This window comes from Esox lucius, chromosome 2 (assembly GCF_011004845.1).
Source record: "Esox lucius isolate fEsoLuc1 chromosome 2, fEsoLuc1.pri, whole genome shotgun sequence".
NCBI lineage: Eukaryota > Metazoa > Chordata > Actinopteri > Esociformes > Esocidae > Esox > Esox lucius.
In genome coordinates, this window is record NC_047570.1 from 27184013 (window position 1) to 27209579 (window position 25567).

The following is a 25567-nucleotide window of genomic DNA, read 5'->3' on the forward strand; positions in this document are numbered from 1 at the left end:
GTAAATGGATATAACTAACTCAGAAGAAACCTGGCAAGCCTAGTTCAGCTGGCCCACAATAGAAAGAGTTGCCATCTCGATATTCACACATGGGTAGCCCATGTGAAAGCTGTGTTATTAACCACTACACCATGGACCTGTACATTTGCCGGGTGTCAGTATAGACAAGAGGCTTCTGTATATCCTGAACAAATCCCCTTTTGCCACTGACCATTTTAATAGTTAATTGACCATTCGTGAAGGACATAGATACAGTTAAACTGACTAACATTTCTTACTAAGTTTACATCCTCCACAAGAAGCGTCTATGAACTGTTAGCTTTTTGCCACAGCGTATTAGCCAATAATAAGCTTTACCGGTATCTACTAACTTACTGGAATAGTCATAAGAATTTAGCAATTGCTAGCGGGTCTGCCAAAGCTATTTAATTTCATGACATAAGAATGTATTTTTCGCTCTCATGGCAAAACAACATACTTTCTTTAATTTGTGAATTACATTTATACATTAACTATCAATAAAGGCTAACTATCTAACTATTTCATCAAGTGAAAAGACGAGAGAATCATGGAATCTACCAGAAATAATTTATAAATGTCGTTACTCTCTATAGATTCAAACTTAGGTCTTCCTCATGAAAGGCACTGTCTTAAACCACTACACCACGGCATTACACGTTTCAGCAGTCACAAGTCTCCATTGAGCATTGGGTTAAACTGACTGTTAACGTTTCTTATTACGTTTACCTCCACTATAGCTTCTATGAACTGTATTGCTTTTCCCACTGGCCGTTTTAACAGCTTATTAGCCAGTAATAGGCTTACTAGTATCTACTACCTTCCTAGGAATAATCATTGCCAGAAACAGTTGCAATATAACCGTATACAGTTAGAATTAAGGCTTATTATAATGTAACCATTAACAAGGGTTAGTCAGTCAGTCACTCAGTAAGAGACATTTGCTCTTCTTGGCCAGCTCCGCTTACACAGTACGGCAAAAACAAACCCCTAAACAAACTGTAAATCACAAAGCATGAAAGTTTTTTTTATTAGTATAGAAAAAAAAGATATATATGAAAATCAGACCACTTACGCCGTCCGGGAAAAATTTATATAACTGACTAATATATTACAAACAAAAAAATACCTCTCAACTGTGAAGTAACAAAGTAAATCACAACCTCAATTCAAACAGAATGGGTTGTTCTGATGAGATCCATGTTTTTGGAAAACATTTTGCTTAGTAAAGCTAAGGTTAGGATTTGCAGAGACAAATGTGGTTAGAAAGCCATTGAGAAATTCGGCATTCTCTATGAACAAAGTGACTCTGGAATGTAAATTGTCCAGTCTTGTCCTGTAGATCACTGCCTCAATACACACAAACAGATTGACACTCTTGTTGTACCTGTTCTCTGGGCCATGTGGCTGGGCTGAGCTGTCTGGAAGAGGAGGCTGAGGAGGAGATGTCCTTGGGGAATGAGCACTGCAGGTCCAAGTGAAGATTTTCTTGATGACCTGAAGGACCAAAACAACGTTAATCAGACAACATCTCAACCAGAGAGGCCATAATGAATCTCGGAAGGCCAAACAGTTGCACGCTTTATTATGTTGCCAATTCCAATTTGATTATTTCCTGAACTAATTGGAACTGTCCCCAACTCTGATCCGGTGGTGACCAACTGGTTGAGTGTCTTAGAGACAACATCCTAGACAGACTTGTTTAATGTCTTAGAGACAACATCCTAGACCGACTGGTTGATTTGTCTTAGAGACAATATCCTTGGCCGACTGGTTGAGTTGTCTAAGAGACAACATCCTAGACAGACTAGTTTAATGTCTTAGAGACAACATCCTAGAACAATTGGACTGCTCATTCTTCCTTAGACTGTTGTACGGTGTCTGCTCAATTAAATATATTAAAATAACTAATTTAATTCTCCTGAGTTGAAATGTCTATACAACAGTATAAGGAATTTATCAGATGCCATAAACCAGAGCAACTCTCATTTGAATACATACTTTGTCACTGGTCCCCCAGGGGAATTGAGCCTACAACCCATGATTTTATCTTACTTAGTCTATTTGAAAAGTTTAAATGTTTACCATGTGACAAACCATTTAATCAGTACAAAGTCAGGGAGTGTGCTCATATCAACCAGTCAGTCCATGGTGATTGTCACAAGTCTTTCAGCTCAAACAATATGCCTATACCCCAACAGCAACAAAATATAAGCAAGGCCAACACAACTAAATGGTAGACAATATTTCTTTTTTAGATGACCTGGGTTCAAATACACTTTCAATACACTTTGAAATTGTTCTCTTGATAAGACATTTTTATAGATGAACATGTATGAGTTATGACAAGAGAATGGTGTTTGGAGAACAAAAAGAACTGGCATAATACCTCAGCAGTATAACGAATTCTGTAGTTTAGATTAATGAATTCTGTGGAAACAGACAGCTTTTACTCATATAGAAAGACAATAACCCCAACCATTCTGCCAGAGAAAATATGAAGTTTGTTTTGGAACAAATTTTTGGCTGGCCAAGTCAACCTCCAAATTTAAATCGAATTGAAAAAGCCTTTCATTTGCTGAAGATAAGACTTTAGGCAACAAGTCCTCAAAAAAAAAAAACTGAAGATGGCTGAAGTACATGCCTGGCAGAGCATCACCAGGGAAGATACCCAGGGACTGGTGGGGTCACTGGGTTACAGACTTCAGGAAGTTTTTTAATGCAAATACTAAACACAAGTGCTTTATTTGGACATTTTATCTATCACAGTACTTTCTGTGCCATGAAAGAGGATTATGTGTAAACTAATATGTACACAAATACCCTCAAAAGCCAATCATTTATACTTTAACCTTTTTTTATTTATTTTTTTATCTTAAATCCAAACTTCTGAAGAAGAAGAAGCATTTATGTTCCAGTTTTAATGGGGGCCATTGACACTGTATGGTCACCCATGTTTTTGCCAGATATACTCACGGTTTTTTAATAGGTTATGAGAACAGATGTGTGTTATTTAAGTTAGACCCCAGAACACCACGTCAGACCACCAACAACCATCCTTCACCCTGGTTAAGAAAAGAGGTGTTACAGTTGAAAGGTAAAGTAAGATCTGAAATGTGCCCCAAAGCCCCGAAAAATTCAGACTGAGACTCAAACCTCTGTCTTCAGTAGGGTCCCTTCCATCTCTTCCAGGAGGAACCCCTGACTGAAATCCAGGGTCTGAAGACTTCCCTTCTCTGGTCCTCTTGTCACATTGTTTCCTGGGCACCACTGCAGTGGTCAGGGGACAGCCTGGGAATGGCCTGTTCCTGGTAGCGTCAGACAGTGGCAAGAGGATGGCCTCGCGGGTGGTTTCAAGAGCCAATGGTACCTCAGCTTTTCCTCCCTGCTCACCTATCAGAACTGCTTCAGGTCCTCCCTCGTCATTGCAAAACGCTCCATTCTCATACCCCTCCCCTTGTGCTCGCCTCTCCATCTCACACCTATCTTTTGCCCTTCCTCTCTCACTCCTCCTTTCAAACTCACTCCTCCCACCCCTGTGCAGCCTTTCCTCAGGGGTAGCAGGGAAGCAAATGGGCCGAGCGATGTCAGTGGTCTTGGACACAACAACAATGGGGAACAGGCAGCTAGTGGCCTCCTCTTTGTCATCCTTCACTTCTTCCTTCTCCTCACACTTGTAATTACCAATTGATGCACTAACATCAACAGTAGCACTGTCTTTGCCTGACGGAGCCAAGTTGAGTCGTGGGTGGCTGGAGCCAAAGGGCTGAGAGGGGGTTAAGCTGACATAGAAGCCAGCCTCAGGACATGGGACGTTGAGAAGGCTGGAAGGACAGTCAGAGAGGCCTGGCTTCTCTGAAAGGGTCAGCTCCTGCTGGGTAAAGGACTCCGTAAGACTGACAGAGGACACTGAAGCAGGGCAGAGGGAGCTGGCACTGTGACTGGTACTGGCTGTGCTACTTTCACCAGTGGATGATTCAGCCTCTACAGCAGCAGTAGCACGCTGCGCCGGCCACGCCCAACCACCTTCCTGCTCCGGGGGGCTGAGCGTCTGTGGGGGATGTGGGTCAAGCTCCATCCCAAGAGGCCTACTCCCTAGCCCCGGTGTCTCTAATCCAGATTCCATTGCACATCCTAACAGAGACTCGGCCCACTCCATCACCCGAGATGCCTGGGGAGAGGAAGAACCCAAGAAGGCTCCCACACTCTGCTTGGCACCCTTAGAATGGGGCTCAGCGCAGTGGGTAGAGTCCTGGGAGGGGGGAACCAGATTTTGGGCAAAGTTGGGCAGACTGAGCTCTCTAGTGATCTGGCTGTGCACCTTGCTGGCCTCTGAGGCCCTTTGGGCAGTCAGCGTCTTCAGGGTGTCCACAGTCAGAGCTGACAGGTCCTGGAGGTGGCCGATCTGGGAGTCCAGTGTGTGTAGGGAACGCTTGATAAAGTTCACCTTATTACCGACCTCCTTTAGCTGGACACAAATGGTCTCAACCCTGCAAATAGAAAAGAAAAATGGACAATACTATAAAATGTTGATCTATTGAGCTTGGTTGATATGCTGCCCTAGAGCTGACTATTCTCTTATGATACACTCCATGACGGCTGCGGCCAACAAGAAGGTACAATTAAATTGTAACAGTTACCGGTCAGAGGTGAGGCGGATGCGCTCTTCACTCCCTGAGTGGAACTTGTCATCTTTCTCATGGAAGTACTTCTCCACACACTGCTCCTCAAAGTCATGGAGCTTCTTCTGATCCTCCTCAGTTAGAAACAACTCTGGAGGGAGGATTGAGGGAGGGAGAGATTGGGGGAAACCGGGAGGGAGAAAAAGAGGGAACTAGAAAGGCATCTGTTTAAAAAGAAATGTGTTCCTCTAATATTGATCTTAATGTAACTCCAAATACACATTATTTTATTTTTTACAACCACCACAAAAAATGGCTCTCAAAAGTATTCACCCCTTTGGACTACTTTGACATTTTCACATTTAATTTGGTTACAAACATTTCAAAATTGCTTTCATTATGAGGTTTTGCCTCTGATCAACACAAAACAGTCTGCAATGTTAAAATGAAAAATTAAATCAGTATATTGTTCTAAATTAATTACAAATATAAAACATTAAATAATGAATTACATAAGTATTCACCATCTTTGCTATGACACCTGAACGAGCTGGGGTGCAACCAATTGTCTTTAGAAGTCACATCATTCATTGAATGGAGTCCACCTGTAGAAATTAGAGTTACATTCTTGCAAGTTGGAAGACACTGTGCATATTGCAACAATTGCCAGGCTGCTTTACAAAGTGGCCTTTATGAGAGAGTGGCAAAAAGAAAGTAACTCACGTCAAAGGAGAGACTGTGAGATCAATAGGAAGAATTGGTGGCAGCATCATGCTATGGGGATGTTTCTCAGTGGCAGCAATTGGGACATTGTTCAGGTTTGAGGGAAGGATGAACAGAGCAAAATAGAGAGGTCCTTGAAAAAAACCTGATCAAGTGCGCACTGGACGTGATCCAGAGCACACAACAGAGAAACCGGGGCTTCAGGACAAATGTGTGAATGTCTCAGTGGCACAGTCAAACCTCTCAATCCAATTGAGAATGTGGAAATAATAGACAATTGCTGTTTGCCAAAGGTCACCATCTAGAGCTTGAGCAATTTTGCAAAGAAGAATTGGGAAAATAATTCTGTCCAGACATGCAAAGTTGGTAGAGATGTATCCAAAGTATTGCTGCAAAAGTTGCCAAATATTGACTAAAAGGAGTGAATACGTAGGCAAGCAAATATTTCTGTTTTGTATTCGTATTTCTTTCCCCACTTTAATAATATTTGTGTGTTGATCATTAGCAAAACTCTTAATTAAATCCATTTTAAGAGGGATAATGTTGAGAGCCACTGTATATTTTTGCTAATATGCTACCCAGAAATCCCTAGACTTTTACTGTTTTTTTTGTCAGTCACTTTAATAAACTACAGTTGTCCCTCAGGGCTAAGAACTAGGTCCTCTCTTGTTCTCTTTATACACACCACATGGTTCAGTTAGTTTTTTTGTTTTATGGAGTTAGAGTTTAGTGACATACTTGGTCCGTAAGAGTGGCTGTTGTTCTTTTTTTTGCAACAGACACAGGAAAATAAAGAGACGAGATGGGAGAGGAGGATGAGTGGAGGAGGGAGGACTGGCTTCTCATGGTAGGCCATGACAAAATGATACCGCTGATACTTCCATACCAGATTACTGATTGACTTCATTTGGATGTACACATTACTGAGGAAAAGTAAGAGGTGGCAGAAATGAATAGTTAAAACAATATTTCAAATATAGGAAACAGATCATCATGATCATGGTATTAATGAATTATGTGAATAGTAAAGGTGTGTGTGTGTGTGTGTGTGTAATCTTACTTGCAGAAGGCAATGAGAAGGTTAACCATCAGTATGTACTGGACAAAGAGGTAGACTGCTTGTAGTAAAGGAGTGATCCACACTGTATTTGTACATAGGTGGTTTGAATCACTATTATTGACACACACTGTGGAGAAAGGGGACTGCATCAGACACACACGCAAACAAACACAGTTTACCCTACAGTTTATCTCTATAATGATATCCTCTCCATGCAGCTTTACATTTCTAGTAGCTAATCTACTTAATGGACTGGCTCCCTAATAGTAGATCATCTAATATAACCGGCTCTCTTGCACAGCCATCTACTGAATATTTTATACTATCAGGCCTTAAAACGGACTAATGAAACCTTCATGGATTGTTTGCATTGCACTGAGCAGACCGATTCACGCAATGTTCAATCATGCACAACATAGCAATACTATTAGCTGTCCATTAACTTCAAAGCCGTATAAGTATTGTTTACTAAAGTATATACAGGTGTTGTGTTTTGTTGCAAACACTTTACTATTCTATGTCTTGTTTAGCCTGGCTAGCTGGAAACAAATTGACATAGACTGCCAACCTGGATTCTAGTAAGAAACCATTTCTCATGTAATGGGGCCTACATGATGTGGCCAAGAAGGCTTGGGAACAACAACTTTCTTGCCAATTGTAGGTCATCGAGCACACTCAGGACAAGAACCACATTCTGCCTGTGATGCAGGAGCACGTGGAGGAAGCCCTGCATGTGCCAAAACCTGCCGGCAATGTGAGTTCCAGCAGGAAGACATAGTGCCTGTTCCTACTGCCTGCCTGCTGTTCCCGAACCCCTGAAAGGGCCCTAAACCATCACCAAGCGGGTTGGCCCAGGGGAATACTAGAGCACCACAAATTGTTAGAACAACATTGTATAACAACACTGTATTAATGTGCTGTTCCTTACTGCTGGCTATACCTCCACTCACTGGTGTAGGAAGACAAAACCTAGCCAGCAGGTCCTACAATCTAAGTATATTTTCTCCCCAAGTCCTTAGATATTAAACACTTCATACGATTGGCATGAATTGAACAGGCACTTTAAGATATACATCTACCCAACCACTTCTAAAAAATGTATGACTTTATTTTTAGAGTCAATCAGCTTATTTCTCAATAGTGAGAACAGTTAGTGAAACAATTTCACTATACCAGACTTGTCCACTTTACCATCAATTTCATACGCATACACTTCCCCATACATCATCCAGTACGGCTGGAAGACCACGTCTTTGAGAAGCTTCCAACTGGGCTCCTCGTTTGGGTACAGGATGGCTTTCCGGGGCACACCATAACTCAACAACACCACCACCATGATCACCACAATATAAAACATATTGGCCACCTAATGGAAGACAGTATTTACATAATAATTATCCAAAACATCTAAACATGTTGGCATAAAGTACATTATCCTAGATACATTTAGATGTAACATGAAAATGTAACAGGGATGAAAAACTAGTTTGGAGTAGAAAATCCTTACAAAAAGAGCACTCACCATTTTACCAATCATCATCACATATGGTCCTGCTTGCTGGTTGACTGCCAGTATGTCTAGGAGTCTTATATACCAGAAAATGATATTCAAGCAGTACACAGTCCGTCCTGGGACAATCACATCTTCATCTACCATCCTTATTCCAAAGCCAACAAAGAACGTGACAATAGCCAAGAAGTCTGAGAGGTTAAAATAGTAACTGAACCACACTTTAATCTTCTGGCTAATCTTCCCAGCTTCAGACATAAGACACATCTACAAAAAAAGAAAGGAAAAGAACAGTGAACAGGAGACGAGCGCATTGGGTGAACTGAAAGGTCAAATTTACAATAAGATGGAGTTGAAGAATGTATATTCTATCACATGTATTCCATTAAAGTGAATATGGCATAAATGCATCCATGTACAAGTTATAAACTAGACTCAGTAGCTATATTAATAGCTTATTCAAAGGACCATCAGACAGGGCCATATCTCACTAAATAAAGCTGGCAGACAGGCACTGAGGCATTGAGTTACTGTTTGACTGAATGTGCAAAATTAGTGACCTAAGCAACTGAATACGCTTTGTCTATGCCAGTAAATAAGAAATTGGCTTCCTACTGGGATTTTCACACATAAGTGTCTGGGGCTTACATACAATAGTGCAACCAACAAAAAACAGCCAGTCAATGGTAGTGCTCGGGGCAAAACCAATTGGTTGATGGAAGAGGTTGAAGGAGAATGGTAAGAATCAAGAAAGCTGATTCCTGGGCCACAAACATGGGCAGAAATAATACTCAAGTGGTAATACTAAAGCCAGGTTTTTGTTTAGTTTTGATACATTGGCAGATATTTCTAAAATGTCACTTTGTTGCCATGGGGTATTATGTGTAGATTGATGGCAAAAATTGACACTACAGTCATATGAAAAAGTTGCCTTTTGGTTCACTTATTTGGACACATGGATATTTGAGCTCCATTCGAATCATGTTCACCGATATAGGCCAACACAATTTAACAATTCATAAAATAAATATGAACATGCAACTGCTTCAATAGCTCATGTGCTTCACAAAAGTGGCCTTCATGGGAGAGTGGCAAAAAGAAAAAAAATCACATCAAATCCATCAAATGTTTGAGACTCATTGATCAAGTGAAAAAGCATTGTATGGGGTGACAAGACCACGATAGCTGTAGGGACATTTTCCAACGCCCAGTCATTCCATGTATTTAAAGTATTTTACAGCTAGTGCACCTGACTAAACATTTCATATTCTCATGAAGCCGTTGGATAAACTTTTGGAAAACTCTTGGATAAACCCTTGGACAGGTTTTAGCACACCTCTCTTATCTTCTCAATGGCGGAAGTGAATATGTAGAGGATGACCACCCACTCCTCAGGAGATGGAAACTCCGGCATCCGGACCAGAACCACGAACGAGTACAGCATCAGGAAGCCCATATACGCCAGCTATCCAGGAGACACACACACACACACGATCATGTTTTTCTATCCTTGTTGGGAAAGATACCCCTTTTTTTCCCCTATCCCCTAAATCTTAACCTAAAACTAATCTCAATTCTAACACTCATTTCCAATTGTAGGTTTAACCCCAACTCTAACCACTCAGCTGGAAATAACCATTTATGTTGTGGGGACCAAATTATCTGGTTTTATTGTGTTGGTTGGGACTTCTGCTTCTGTAGTAAAACAAGAATCTCTCTCACACACACACACACAGATTCTCACCCCTTCACAAACTTAACATTGGTAAGGAGTGCTCTGTTGATGCTATTAGGACATATGATGAGGTCAGGGAACTGGTAAGAGGTAACATCCAGGGTTTCTTACCGTGTTGAACCAGAACTTGACGATGGGGGCGTGGTAGAAGGCGTAGAACTTGGTGGTCAGAGGAAGTCTTCGGGAGCGGACCTGTATCTCCACCTCGTCCTTCACCACCACGTTGTCATTCGCCCTCGCCTCCTTGAACACGTCCTGATGGAACAACCATGTTGAATTAGGCACATTAAATAGACACTCTCATCGGAGAGAGGTGAAAGACAGCCAGGAGAAGAAGGATGAAGAGGCTGACAGAGCTACCATCCATTCCTCCCAAACCACCATTCCTTCCCTCTCCTCCTCTTTATGCTTTAATAAAACATCCTCCAAGGACCTGAACATTCCCTTTCCAAATGCTTTAGGAGTTCATTGTAAATGTACAGGCTGAAAACGCACCACAGAAAAACAATTCACTCAAAACAATTTTTTAATTGCCGTAGTGCCAGTTTGTGCCTGAACAGATGAATAAAATAGGAAAAGACAACATCAACTAAGCACTAAGACAAAGTGCAGGTCCCATTGATTCTGACCATCTGTATGTCTTCAGTTGTGTTCTGGAGGTTGTGTTCACTGTCCTCCATGGTCATCTGATGGGCGACCTGACTCTGAGGGATGTGGGACATCTCTGCCTTGGACTTATACTCCAGGAGGAGGATCGCAGGAGGTACCAGGATACTGAGGATTACCTGGATACGTACAGTACATATCATCATATACACAAACACACACTTAACTATACATCATTATGTAACACATTATATATTTTCTTCTTTATATAAATGTATATATATTTTCTAGAAGCATATAATATATTGTAATACTGCAATAAAGGACACAGAGCTTTGTTTAAGACCATTGTATGTTTTATTACGTCACAGGACAGTGTCACCTTGTACCAGGAGTTCTTCCTCATGTTGAGTCTTCCCATCCACATGTCTGAAAGCAGTAGCTGGGTGCAGGTGTGAGCCACAAAGGGCCGTAACCGTGACGACACAGCCAGCTTCAGACAGGTGCTGTTACTCCAGTTCTTCAGTTCATAGGTCAGCAGCTTCATTGCCATGGTTTCATCCTGTCTGAACGACTGTTCTAGGAGGTCCACTGCGAGGGTGCCAAATTCACTACGAAATAATTACAGGGATTATCTTAACCATTCTGTACATCCTAACTCCAGACTTTGTCATGATGAATAACACAACAGATACACTCAACGGTCATGTCATTAGGTAAATCTTTTCAACTACTTGTCAGCCAATCACGTGGCAGCAACTCAATGCATTTAGGCATGTAGACATGGTCATGACGATCTGCTGAATTTCAAACCAGGCATAAGAATGGGGAAGAAAGGTGATTTAAGTGACTTTGAACGTGGCATGGTTGTTAGTATTTCAGTGCTGATCTACTGGGATTTTCCCAAACAACCACCTTTAGGGTTTACAGAGTATGGTCCAAAAAACTGAAAATATCCACTGAGCAGCAGTTCTCTGGGTGAATTTGCCTTGTTGATGACAGGTCAGAGGAGAATGGCCAGACTTGTTAGAGCTGATAGAAAGGCAACAGTAACTCAAATAACCACTTGTTACAACCAAGGTATGCAGAAGAGCAACCCTGAACGCGCTACACATTAAACCTTGAAGTAGATGGGCTACAGCAGTAGAATACCACACCAGGTGCCACTCCTGTCAGCTAAGAACAGGAAAATTAGGCTACAGTTTGCACAAGGCCTCCAAAAATAGACAACAGAAGATTGGAATAACGTTGCATGGCCTGATGAGTCTTGATTTCTGCTGCAACATTCAGATGGTAGGGTCAGAATTGTCCTGACTTGTATCAATGGTGTGGGGGATAGCCCCTTAGTATTAATTGAGCATCTTTTAAATGCCACAGTTTACCTGAGTATTGTTGCTGACCATGTCCATCCCCTTATGACCTGTGTATCCATCTTTTAATGGCTTTTTCCAGCAGGATAACATGCCATATCACAAAGCTCACATCATCTCAAACCGGTTTCTTAAACATGACAATGAGTTCACTATTCAAATGGCCTACACAGTCACCAGATCGCAATCCAATAGAGCACATTTGGGATGTGGTGGAACGGGAGATTGGCATCATGGATGTGCAGCCAACAAATCTGCAGCAACTGTGTGATGCTATCATGTCAGTATGAACCAGAATCTCTGAGGAATGTTTCCAGCACCTCGTTGAATCTGTGCCACAAAGAATTAAGGCTGTTCAGAAGGCAAAAGGGGGTCCAACCCGGTACTAGCAAGGTGTCCTTAATGAGGTGACCGGTGAGTGTATATCAAAGTAACCAAAATAGCATCAGTAACTGTATCTACATTGTCGACACTCAGGGAAGACTGAAATGGGATAATTTATTCTCTTTGTAGGGTGTCTTACTTTGAGTAGTCTTTCAGATCCTCCGAGGTGTCGTCAACCACGTCACTCTTCTTGGCCTCGTAGCCCATGGAACGACAGAGCTTACAGGCCACCAGTGCCTTGGCCATGCTCTCCTCGCCATGCTGCCAGAAGAACAGTGACATCTTCTGCCTTTTCATCAGGACGGCCCACACCAGCAGCTCGTTGAACGGGTAGGGAAAACTATCAGTCATCTCCTCACTGGCTTTTTTATTGGACTGGTCCGTTGCCAACTCCAACTAAAGAATAGGGGTCAAATGGAGTTCACCAACAGACTCAGTTCTGTGATGGCTGGTGGTATGTGTGTGCCACAAGCGTGTGTCATACTGGCCAAGCCCAAATTATGCAATTACCGTTCCTATATGGACCTATATGCGGCAAGACATGACTGTCTGTTTGAACTGGCAGCTATTAAGGTTAGATAAGTTGCCCACAAAACCACAATCACATGGTTGTCAAAGGAGCCCAGTGTGAGGCAGATGATAGTGTCCCCTTTCATTCAGGTCATTCTGTACAACACTCTCTGGGAATTTGTATGTTAATGCAAACAACTTAAATGCAAAATTCATTTTCGAATTTCAAGGCCAACAATGGCTGGAGTCAGCGTGGAGGGGCTTGCCTTCCAGATGATAAAACCTGAAGACCGTCGCAGTGAATGTTAAATTCCCATTGAAAGGAGTATATCTTCCTGTTGGAACAAGCAGACCAAGCTTTCCTGGTCGGGGTTGTGTTCCAAGCCATGAACCTCTCATGCCACTTTAACATTGCTTCCAGGGATCCTGATGGAATTTGCCCTGTGTTTCTCTGCCTGGGTCATGCTTCTGCTGCCCTTGTATGTCCCAACATCAACTTTGCCCAGTTACACTCTGGGGGGGGGTTGTGTTTCTGCAAAGGTGAAAGTCTGATAGGTCTACCACAAGGCAGCTGATCATGGGTTGATTGACTATTTCCCCCAATGCCACCCCAGCAGTTCAGCTTTTGCAAGGCTTTCCTACAATTTTCCCAACGTCAGCTAAATGGTGTTTTGCCATCTTTCATGATTTTATGTGGGATCTGGTACAATCTTTTGTTAGAATGCCTCCTTCTGAATGTCCTATTATAAGGTTGGCAAGAGAATCCTCTATGGATTTTTTTTTATAGCTTACTGAGGTATCATAGTTTTTCTACTTATTGATGTAATTGTTTTGTTTGTTTGCTAGCCTTACAGAACAGGACAGCCCAATGTCTTTGGTGTATCCAGTATCCAGTGGGTTCCCAGAAATGAGATCCCAGTATCCAGTGTGTTTTGTCTAGCCAAATGTGTGTGTGTGTACCTTGGGTTTGTATGGCTGTGCAGTCTTGATGAGGTGCTTGGTCTTCTCCTTCTTGTCTGGCTGGATATTTAAAGACTCTTGGAGGTTGTTGTAGAAGATCCTGAAGCGTTTCCTGGTGTAGTTGCACCTGTACGTCCCGCCCATCAAGTACTCTATCACCAGGCCAATGTCAATCAGTGTGATCTTGTAGTTAGGGGGGAGGTTACCCTGGAAACAATCAGAATGACAGTTATTTGAGCCATACTAATGTATTCAATATCACAATCAATTGATTTTGTTCAATTCGTTTCAAAATGTATTGACAATAAACAATGGTTGACAGAAAGTCAGAGATGCACCTGTTTGACGTCCCTTATGAGGTGGAAGAGCGTGGGATTGGTTAGGGATTGTTTCTGGAACACAAGAGGCACAAGGGGCATAATGCTCAGCAGGACCATGCAGCAACAGACTGTTTAGAACCAATATGGTAGAATGTTGGATTCAACATGTTGAACATTTTCTATAAATACAGAGCCCACAGGCCCGGCCTGGCAGGGCATCAGCTGGAAAGAAACCCAGAATCTGAAAATGTTTATGGGTCGTAGACTTCTGTCAATCATTGCATGTAAAGGATATGCCATGAGTATTAAACATGACTACTTTATTGTACATAATGTTAATCTCTCCAAATGCTTTTGCAAACCCTGTGTGCAAAATGTGCTGTAATTTTTTAAATTTCTTACATGGATGAATGACAATCTGCCCTTTAACTCCATAGTCATTGTATCATTTCCGAATTATTTTGGTGTTTGCTGTATGTGTGCACTCTGTGTTAGTGTGTTACCATGTTGTACAGCTCCTCCAGCCGTGTGATGGTAAGGAACCTGTGCATGCTGACTCCATTCTCTATCAGTAGCTTCACAAAATCCACACGGTCCATCACTAAGGCATCCAGCATGGCCTGTTCCAACAAACCCACCTACACAGTTGCACACACAAACTTTACCAGCAAGGATCTAACATTACCAGCACTAACAAGAGACCGTATGGATTTACATTGTAAATGTATATACCAAACAAGTTGAGATTAGACTGTGGCTAAATGACCACTGATACTGGAGTGGCAATCTTGGGGTTTATATGGCGTTTAAGCGTATGATTTTCACTTAAGCTTACAGTATTATAGTTAACTGTGCATTTACAATAGATAGACGTACCAATAACTGCTGTCCGTAGACGACCACAGACAGACCGACAGAAAGACGTACCAGTAACTGCTGTCCGTAGACGACCACAGACAGACCGACAGAAAGACGTACCAGTAACTGCTGTCCGTAGACGACCACAGACAGACCGACAGAAAGACGTACCAGTAACTGCTGTCCGTAGACGACCACAGACAGACCGACAGAAAGACGTACCAGTAACTGCTGTCCATAGACGACCACAGACAGACCGACAGAAAGACGTACCAGTAACTGCTGTCCGTAGACGAACACATGATTCTTGGCAATGTCCACCCGATCCCAGGCGAGAGTCAGAACCAGCTGGTCAAACGCAGGCATGTTGGTGCCTGGAGGATCATACACACACACAGGTGTGTACAAACATGTGAACATACTTCATAGTTCAGAGATTGTTCAGACAGCTAATTCCTTTCTTTCTACACACTTTCCTTAAGCCATCACTCAGGTACATGTTGATCTTTGTCTTATCTGTCCACAGACCCATTTTTAAAGAGCTCTGTTTTTCTGAGTACATTCTAGGCCATCCTGTTTTTAGACAACTAGTGCATCTTGCAAACTAACAAGTGCACCTAGTTTTTTTTACCTTGCAATCCAGCCTCTGTAGATCTGCTGATCAAGATCTCAACGGATGCTTACCTAGACATTTGCCATTCCTGAGTTTACCAGCGCTTCCTTTCATTATTCTTGTTATATTAAACAGTTCATTTTGGCACGCCTAATGTTTTGGCTACGCCCTAGATGGTTTTATTCTGACTGATCCTAGAGCTCCACAAGAGGTGTTGCCTTACATTAACGTTTTGTCAACGTAACCCCACAGAAATAGTGTTTCAAATAAATCAACAACCCACAGAAAAAAAAATTCTAATAAAGAGCCAAGAGCACACAACACATCTGTAACGGTCTGAATACATTTACAGTTCATATTGTATTTATATCTCCTGGAGACCTGGACAGATATCTACTAGAAATCTCTGCTCACACAGATACATGCATACAAACACATACACACCTGCTGCAGCCACACAAACACTCACACAATGCACAATCTCTGGAAACACACCTTTGAGCAGTGTCCTTAGTATGGCTAAATCAATGTCCTGGTGGTCCTCAGAACCGATATGAAACACAGTGATCTGTCATTCCGAGGGAGAAAAGTAAAAAAAGAGAGAGAGAGTGGAAATAGGTTGGGTTCATTATAAAAACTGTAAAGAATAAAAAATATGAAATATTGTTAAATATGAATTTATGACAAACAGAATTATTTTTAACAGTAATCCCACAAAAGTATTCACATTCAGCCTTGGATTTAAAACATTAAATCAAAATAGTTTTATTTTGTCCAGTTCGTAGTTTGTTCACCGATCAACACAAAGAAGTGCATAATGTGAAAAATACAATCTACAAATTGTTCTAATTATTATTGTTAATTGTTAATAGAAAAAGAGAAAATAATTTAGTGCATAAGTATTTACCAGGTTCAGGTTGGTACTCAAATATTGACTGATCAGATAATCGTTTTTTTGTCTCCACCAGTTTGCACATTCTTGCCCATTCCTCCAACAAGCTAAATGGGGACCTTTACTGCAGAGCAACTTTCAATTGGATTGAGATCCGGGCTTTGACTGGCCATAGCTTCAGATTGTCTTTGTTCTTTGTGTTGTGGTCTGGCTGAAAGATGAATTGTCACCCCAGTCTGAGGTCCTGTGCATTCTAGATCAGGTTTTATTTAAGGATCTCACTGTATTTTGCTCCATTCATCATTCCTTCAATCCTGACCAGTCTTTTCCTCTGAGAAGCGAAGACTGCTACCACTTCCATGCTTTATAGTAGACTATGACTTTATAGTAGACTTTATAGTAGACCTCCTGTAGAGGTGCCTGACGCCTCTTGGTGGAATCCCTGACCCTTTGACCTTCTTGCCCAGATACTCTGTTTTTGAGGACGACCTGTTCTAGACAGATTCACAGTGTATCATATTCCCTCCATTCCATAGTAATGTACTCTACTGTGCTCCAGCAGTTTTTCAATTCCTTGTAAATGTTCTTATATCCCACCCCTGACTGATGCTTTTGAATAAGCTTATTCTGGATTTGCTTGGAATGTTCCTTCATGATATAGATTTTGTTAGGTGTTTGTACCAACCAACCAGAGACAGGTGTATTTAACCTGAAATCATGTGAAACACCAATTGCACACAGGTGGATTCTATTCAATAATGTCATTTCTAAAGGCAATTGGTTGTACCACATCTTATTCAGGTGTTTCATAGCAAAGGGGGTGAATACTTATGCGACTAATTTGATTAAAAAAAACATTGTGAATTGTGATTAACTTACCAGAGCCGCTGGTATCTTTATAATGACAATAATAAGACACTGAACTGAGGACAGTTTCATAGGTCTCAGTTCAGTAATCAATTTGTGAAATATAGAGTCAACTGTTTACCAGTTCTTTGCTCTTCATACAGTCCATGAGGGTCTGGAAGAGGTGGCTGGCATCACTGTGGCTGAAGTTGAACATCTTTTTGATTGTAGTGATGATGTCCATCTCCAGTCCATCAGGAAGACCCCTGAAGAGTTAAATAAAGTCACATGAAATAATGATCATTCCTCTAAGAGCAGGTCTCCACTAAAACTTAAACACCAATAACAAGCCATGAGAACACAGTAACGGTTTGTGCAATCAGTCAGGGGAATGTGTGTGTGTGTGTGTGTCTCTCACCCCCCCTCCTCTGTCTGTTTGTGGACATAGGCCAGTATGTCAGCAGCGCGGCCAGTCCCCTCACAGACAACCACAGGGACAGGGGGACTCTCCTGAAGGTACTCCAACACAGTCAGAATCACGTTGGGACCCCCCTCCAATATCAACGCTACAACCGGAACACCTTGACCAATACCTGGGAGAGGGGGAGACAGAAAGGGAGAGAAATGAATACAGGGTGAAACACTATCCACCTCGTGTGTAAATCTAGATCACGTGTTATATTGGTCTTTGTTCAAGACGACGACAGGAAGGGAACAGCACATTATTAATCTTTTGTCACAGGGCTTAAATCAAACTTTTTAAAGGGTGTGTCTAAACTGGTCATCCGACCGCTACCCATATATAACAGTGGCTTTCTACACTGGCTGTACTTTTGGGTGTTTGTCCGTGATTTAATAACTGGTGGTCTCAGGTAACATGCCGCCGTCAACCAGACAAATCTCTCTGAAAAAGGACAAAACTAATGCTGTGGCTGGAGGTGAAAGCACATATGGATCACATTCGCATCTATATGTGTGTGTTTGTCTCTCACGCGCGTGTATCCTCTGCAGGTTGATGTGTTTCTCAAGCTTGCGGCGTAGTTTGACCTCTGCTCCATACTTCCCCACCGTCCCATCATCCACCAGCAGGAAGTGGGAGTGGTGGTTGTTCAACACGTTCAGCTTGGACAGGGGGTTCTGTAATGTCTGGTAGGAAGCCACCACCTAAACACTCATACACAGTTAGAACGTTCAGCAGGGACACAGGGATTTAGCAGCATCTAGTAGGTGGCTACCACCGTGAACACACAGAGGCACCTGGAGAACATCCTGTTTGAAATAGAGGACTTTGCGTAACCTAAGGAAGTGACTGCAGCCTGAACCACACACTTCACTCTGACAAATGCAAATACTTCTGACCACTTGAATAAGTGTCATGGCAGTGTTGGGGTGCCCCTGGGATAATAAAACACCAAATATTCATGTGTTTGCGTGTGCGCACGCATGTGTGTTCCTCACATCTCTCCCGATGAGGTCCTCGCGGTTCTCGATGACACCCCAGGGAGCGATTCCGATGGTACAGATCTTCTTCGATGATCTAGAACAGTGCTCCTTCAGCGCATCCCCCACATGCTTGGCCACACCTGGAGGTCGGGGTTCAAACGCAGCCAATCAATACCCGGCAATGGATTCCAAGTCTAGTTGACTGGACAGTTTAGTGTGGCTGATTATCAATTCAAGGACCATTGGGCAGTCCATGGAAAGCCTTTACTTTTTGTTGGATTTGCATCAAACACAACGTTTAAAACACAAAGATACCACCCTGACCTGTGTTCACCCCCCCCGTCAATATCCACGCCCCAGTGGTGACCGCAGCTTTGATCAGGCCCTTTCCCACCACCTGTTTGATGCGAGGGTGTAGGTCAAAGTTCTGGATGCCTCCGTGGACTGAGATGAGGATCTTAGGAAGCTCCATCTGCCACTCCTTCAGCATGAGCCGCAGAATACTCTCTGGCCGGCTGTCATGGGACAGACGCACATACTGGAGGGACGAGAGGATTAACACTCATCAACAAACAACATGTTGTCCTCTTAAAGTAATGTACTTCTCTAACTTTGTAGAACATAGTATATAATATTCAATCCACATTCTCATGTTGACAACAATATTTAGGTCCCAAGAGAGTCACAGTTACCAAGTAATCAAGTCCTGCGGTCCTCATGTAGCTAGCAGAGTCTAAAATATGGCATACTTCATTACCTTTCCCTCCTGAAAGAGGCACAGTGGTCATTTGATGTAAGACTGGGTCAAATTATGAGATTATGAGTTTATTTAGAGCTTGGTATATTTTTTCACATTTGAAAATCACCTTGACTTCCAGCTCAGCTTCTGAATGTCAGAGAAACTAACCATAAACATTTTAGCCTGAAAAAATAAAAGGCAGGCCTCACCCCTGCCACTTCCTTGAGTGGGTTGCCGCAGGAAATTAGGCATCCCTAGGCTGGGAACTCGTGAATTACAGCAAAGTGCACAACTTCAGTAATTTTGTGTGTGTGTGTTATGTATACGGTAAAAGTGTTTACCCCAGACTGTATGCTCCACTCCCCCCTACCTTGGCTCTGTAAGAGTGTGACCCCCCCTGGAAGTTAACGATGCCATAAGCGTCTGTAGGACTCTCCTGTGTGTGTTTGTCCACAGTCCACTCCTCCATCTCTGACTGACCCCCACCCCCTGCCGCCCCACCCAGGGTCACGTCGGAGTACTTCATGGCCAGACTGGCAGTAAAACCAGCATGCTGCCGTACAAGCCGACCACAGCAGCATCTAGGAAGAGTTAACCAACACAAACGTTCAGAACTATAGGAAGCATCAGATATTCTGGATATAAGATATTCTGGATATAAGATCAGATATTCCCTTCAAGAAACAAACAGAGAACAATCTAGGCCTTCCTCTCACAGTCCTCTCAGAGTCGCAATGTGTTCTTCCTGACATACTAAGTCTGGAAGCTAACTGTTTCAAGTTAAGTGGTACAGTGGTGATTAGTGGAATACTGTTACTGATACATAGATGTGGAATTGTTTGTCTTTGTACTAATTTAACAGTTAGTTAAGTCAAGGACCAGGCTCATGTCAGTCTTAGAGTTAAGGATATGGCTGAAAACCCACCTCACCAACTGCTGGCATCCTGGAAAGCATCTGAAACCGACAAAAAATGTAAACATTAGAGATAATTAAGTAAATAAGTATTGTACTGTATATACACTAAACCTTTCATTTTTAACAGAAAGGTCTGTAATAATACCTATTATTATTATAGATATGTTAGATCCCAAAGGCAATCAGAATCTATTAAACATTTCATTGGCTAATAAAAGCAGGCTTAAGTCTGATTTGTTTACTAGCCTAAATGAGGCCTCTCCTCCTGGTTACACAAGTATGTGAACTCCTGCCCACAAAGTCAGAGGTATAGCTAATATCAGACCAAATAGTAATTTTTAGCAAATGGTTTCTTCATTTTATTTTGTATTTTTTGTAGTAATTAATTATATGGAGCCTACGCAATCACTTTTTATATCTACATACTGTTTCTAGGCAACCCTGAGATGTATTCAGAAAACCATGTAAGTAAGTTGAGAACCAATTTAATGGCAACCATCCCAAAGGCATACAGTTAAAAGGGACATGACACAGAACTATACAAATAATGTAAAAAAATGTTTTTATAGATTAACACTACCTACAAAGGAAATAAACATAGAAATGAAATAGTAATACAACAAAACAAACAGAAAAGTTTCAGCAGGTCCACTGATCAGACAGTATAATTTTTTGTTAGTTTTTGAAGAAGTGAGGTGTGATGAAAGTGTCAGGTTTAAGGATAATTTGCAATTCAGTGAATTGGAGCATATGATTCAGTCAATAGTAGCACAGAATAAAAATGAATGGCGGCAAAAGAAAGTGCGTTTTTAAAGCAATCCTTGTGAGATATCTACAGTACTACATGAAAAGCAGATGCTGAGGTAGAGTCTGAATATGTCTAAAAGGGATTTGTAAATAAGTTGGTATCAGGGAGTTTGGAGGTGTCGTGTATGTACGAAGCACCAGTTAATCAAAGTGTTAAGGTCACAGTGACGACATGCTCTGGATGAAAGTATCTACTAAAGTGTTGAGGGGGCTGCTGGTAACAAAGTGGATGGCGGTGTTACATAGTTACAATTTATTTATGAGATGTTGGTGGCAAACATGCAAAACGACATGACCATAGTTGAGGACAGACAGGATATTCCTTTTTACAAGGTTATTCCTTAGTGCAGAATGAGAAACCAATTTTGTATGGAACATTTTAAAGTTCTGGATGCCTCCATTTTGTATGGATTTTAAAATGTCTTTGTACCATAATTTTACGTTAATGTTCCTTTATTATGTAATGCCAGTGCATTAGGGATCATATGAAAGAGAGAGAGGGAGAGAGATTCCCACACATACAAGCCAAACACATTGCTCACCTGGGGCGGTTTGACTCTGGACGTATCTGGACACATTCCCTCTTGGTGAAAGTGCTTTCTATCCACAATTTCTGGGACTTTGGAGAAACAAAACAAATATCATGAATGAATTTTCATGACTCAAAAAAATTTATATCTTCAGATGTTTCAGTCACTTGTGTAAAAAGTCCCTGGGGAGTTGTTCAGAACCAGACCCAGTGGAGTCAGACTAAATCCCACCATTTTTTTAAATGTAGTTATGGTATTAAACTTTAACTTTGAGTATATATTGATTCAAAGTTCACTATAAAACCACACAGGAGGTTCCACATACATTTCACATGAAATTAAATCAGATAGTAACTATAAAAACTGGGTTATGTTTTTATCTATTTAGACAGGATGTTTAACGTGGGTCAATTTGCCAGTTATTTGAAAATGTTATTCAATATTTCTAAATTAAGCTCCATAAATAATGATTTGGTAATGTTTAGATAATAGGCAACTTCAGTCCCATTTTAAATTAAATATCAAACATGCAATTATTTATCAGTCAAAAGAAAAACACACTGGAGTGGCTTTGGGAAAAGTCTGTGAGTGTCTTTGTGTGACACATCCAAAGCCTCTACTTGAACCAAACTGAACATCTGTGGGTTGACTAAAAGATCGAAGCTCACAGATGCTCCCCGTCCAGTCTGCTAGAACTGGAGTTAATCAAGGAAGAGTTGAAGAAACTGCACAAATCCAGGTGTGCAAAGCTGGTAGAGGCTTACCATGAAGACTAAAACATTTGATCGCTGCCAAAGGCACTTATATAAAGTACTGAATACTTATGTACATGACATTTCAGTTTTTCTTTTCAAAAGAAAACATTTCCGTTGTCATTTTTCAGTATTTTGTACAGATCGATGGCAAAAAAAATTATGTGAACAATTACACATTTAGTTAAAACAACAAAGTTTACATGTAACTGCCAACAACTCCCTCCTCAGTTTGCAAAGCCCACTGACCTGACATTATATAAGCTACCTGCTGTTCTACCTTTTATTCTACATCAAATAAACAATTTAAATAAAAGCCCTCTGGTAAGATCTCATACCATTCTCTACAATGTTGAGAGTCAAGAAGAGCTGCGTGGGGGCTTGTATCCATCAGCTGAGGGTGTTCCTCTCTGTTAAGCTTGATTGGAAGGTCCTGTAGTTGTTTAACGATCTGGTCTAACTGCAGCTCCAACAATGTAATGTTGCATTTCCAAACTGACACTGCTGGATGAAGCCACCTGAGTAAGCCCCTGAGCCTGCAGTCACATCACGTGACCAGGGAGTACCTGGAGGGTACCGAACGTCTAAATAGTTACAGATTTATTGATGGAATTATGCCCAAATTGATATACAGATTTATTGATGGAATTATACCCAAATTGATATACAGATTTATTGATGGAATTATGCCCAAATTGATATACAGATTTATTGATGGAATTATACCCAAATTGATATACAGATTTATTGATGGAATTATACCCAAATTGATATACAGATTTATTGATGGAATTATACCCAAATTGATATACAGATTTATTGATGGAATTATACCCAAATTGATATACAGATTTATTGATGGAATTATACCCAAATTGATATACAGATTTATTGATGGAATTATACCCAAATTGATATACAGATTTATTGATGGAATTATACCCAAATTAATATACAGATCTATTGATGGAATTATACCCAAATTGATATACAGATTGATTGTTGAGCAATGAATGTTTGCACCAAAGTGTAAGAAAACAGCAAGTTCTGGGAGAAACACAACACAGCCTTTCACGGAGTATATTTAGTTTTTCACTTAAAATGATGTATTTATTTTATTAACCCAGAGAACTCAATACACCCAGTGATGCTATGGCAGTTAGGTGTGTTGTGTCCAAAGGACCTTAACAAGGCCTGATCCTTATCTAGATTATCTGGATGGACTGACAGGTATACAGGGCGTCACTATCGGGCCTGATCTTGCTACTGCTACACCAGTTCTCACGGCTGTGTCTTTCCATCTTGTATACACATTGTCATCACATTCACACAGACAACCAAACCACTGACACATGGGAAGAGCAGCCGCATCTGCTCCCTCAGGTCTAATCTGTGTATTCTATCAGCCCTCTGTCTGCTGACACCTTCACACCTAATCTGTAACTAGGGTTGCACTCAATGTTCAAAGTTACGTAGACGCTCTACCAATATGAGGAACTGCTATGGTTATGGTTAGGTTTAGCTTAGGGGTTATTGTAAAGGTTTACGGTTTGGGTTGATATGAAATGTTATTGATAGTCTGGAGATATAAACCATCGGGAATCCATATAAAGTGTTATTGTGTTAACCCAGCACTTAGCTACTGTACAGGGTCACTGAAAATATCAGGTGCTGAGCTCATGTTTCACTAGAGGCAGCTAAGTATACCTGTAAGCAGATTTGAGCCCCCTTTCCTGGTTCTCAAACAAACCTTCACATGCACAGACACTATAGGCATACATAGGTTTTGTTTAGCCTATGAGTGAAGATGCTTGGCGATAAGAGTAAAGAGAACATACAACATAAGAGTAAATAAAGCCACGTCAGAGGTCCTGATCAAAGCTCCCGAGAGGCAGCACACATCAACCACAGGTTAAATCAAACCAAAATCAAATGACCTGAATTATCATTACTTATTGTTTCTTCAGATAATTGAATAATTATTTGGGAAATCAGCTGCAGATAATTAGAATAAAAAAAACAGCAGTATCAGTATACAAATCTGTGGGCCAAATGAACAGCTGTCTCAGACTTGTGATGACATGATGTGCTAGGTTGGTGCACTAGAGCATTGCTCCCGTATTTTTATCAGAACTAGACAAAGAAAATTATCCAGTGATATCCAGATATCTAGTGAGAACATATTTACTAATAGATCTATTAAATTATTTGATCGCAGCTTGGTTGCTGTCATGTTATGTCAAAACAAGTCGTTTTTCCCACGATCATTCTGTTCCATTTGTGTAACTGAAGAGAATCTATTTTGTTCTCTTGCCTTTAACTTTGATATGTAAAACAAATAATTGGGACTCTAGGCTGACATTAAGAGGCAGTGGTGGAAAGTGTGTAAGAAGATCCTTAAAATGAGGTGCAGTCTACAGGGGATGGAACAGGGGCTGAACATTCCTTCCTGAGGATCATGTAGGAAGGTTGCACTGACTACATCTGATCGACTATGCCAGTACAGTACATGGTTCACCACCAGAACATTTAGACATTTCTTATAGCTGCAGGGACACCAAATACAGTATTTAGTGGGGTGTGTATTGACACCTCCTGTGTTCACATTACAGGTGGAGATGGGGGCGATGCCAGTGCGGAATACCATACAGCAGTGGCCAGTTCAAGTTAATTTGCCATTGCACATTAACAAGTGCGTTATTGGCAATGGGAATTGGGGGGTGATCAAGAGTTCAACAGTCTTATGGCCTGGGGGAGGAATCTGTCCCGGGACCTGTTTGTTGTGGACTGGATGGTCCTCTACCTCCTGCCACACGGAAACAAAGAGAACGGCTGGGTTCTGGGGTCCTTGATGATACTCAGGGCCTTTGTCCTGCCCTTCTGGGCGTACAGAGCCTGGCAGGTCGGTCCTGACGCTATGCCGCCTTGACCACCCTCTTTAGAACCTTACAGTGAAGGGCAGTGCAGCTGCCAAACCAGACAGAGATGCAGGACCAGCCCCAGAATAACATGACTGAGGGTGTATTTTGTATAATAGAGGGGGCTTGTCTAATCTCTGTGGGCAACCCCCCCCCCATAACCGAGTGGGCACGAATTGCATACCCCTTTGCCCCCCCTGCGGTGACACATACCCCTTTGCCCCCCCTGCGGTGACACATACCCCTTTGCCCCCCCTGCGGTGACACATACCCCTTTGCCCCCCCTGCGGTGACGCATACCCCTTTGCCCCCCCTGCGGTGACACATACCCCTTTGCCCCCCCTGCGGTGACACATACCCCTTTGCCCCCCCTGCGGTTACACATACCCCTTTGCCCCCCCTGCGGTGACGCATACCCCTTTGCCCCCCCTGCGG

At 41.8% G+C, this 25567-nt stretch overlaps 1 protein-coding gene across 1 annotated transcript in view; it reads right to left on the minus strand.

Moving 5' to 3' along the window:
- The window catches only part of LOC106024192 (transient receptor potential cation channel subfamily M member 7-like), a 34461-nt gene extending 11825 nt beyond the window's left edge, over positions 1–22636 (minus strand). The window contains exons 1-26 of the mRNA XM_029114172.2: positions 22553–22636; positions 21475–21551; positions 20135–20164; positions 19580–19790; positions 18795–19008; positions 18486–18610; positions 18020–18191; positions 17446–17620; positions 17170–17293; positions 15785–15857; positions 14950–15050; positions 14322–14456; positions 13837–13890; positions 13499–13705; positions 12168–12424; positions 10657–10885; positions 10298–10453; positions 9780–9923; positions 9270–9398; positions 7946–8200; positions 7615–7789; positions 6424–6550; positions 6102–6286; positions 4659–4791; positions 3175–4508; positions 1406–1515 (exon numbers count right to left, since the gene is read on the minus strand). Coding sequence (XP_028970005.2) covers positions 1406–1515; positions 3175–4508; positions 4659–4791; positions 6102–6286; positions 6424–6550; positions 7615–7789; positions 7946–8200; positions 9270–9398; positions 9780–9923; positions 10298–10453; positions 10657–10885; positions 12168–12424; positions 13499–13705; positions 13837–13890; positions 14322–14456; positions 14950–15050; positions 15785–15857; positions 17170–17293; positions 17446–17620; positions 18020–18191; positions 18486–18610; positions 18795–19008; positions 19580–19790; positions 20135–20164; positions 21475–21551; positions 22553–22555 — 4935 coding nt within the window. The 5' untranslated portion in view covers positions 22556–22636. The remainder of the gene's footprint in view (positions 1–1405; positions 1516–3174; positions 4509–4658; positions 4792–6101; positions 6287–6423; positions 6551–7614; positions 7790–7945; positions 8201–9269; positions 9399–9779; positions 9924–10297; positions 10454–10656; positions 10886–12167; positions 12425–13498; positions 13706–13836; positions 13891–14321; positions 14457–14949; positions 15051–15784; positions 15858–17169; positions 17294–17445; positions 17621–18019; positions 18192–18485; positions 18611–18794; positions 19009–19579; positions 19791–20134; positions 20165–21474; positions 21552–22552) is intronic.
- Between the last annotated feature and the right edge of the window lie 2931 nt (positions 22637–25567).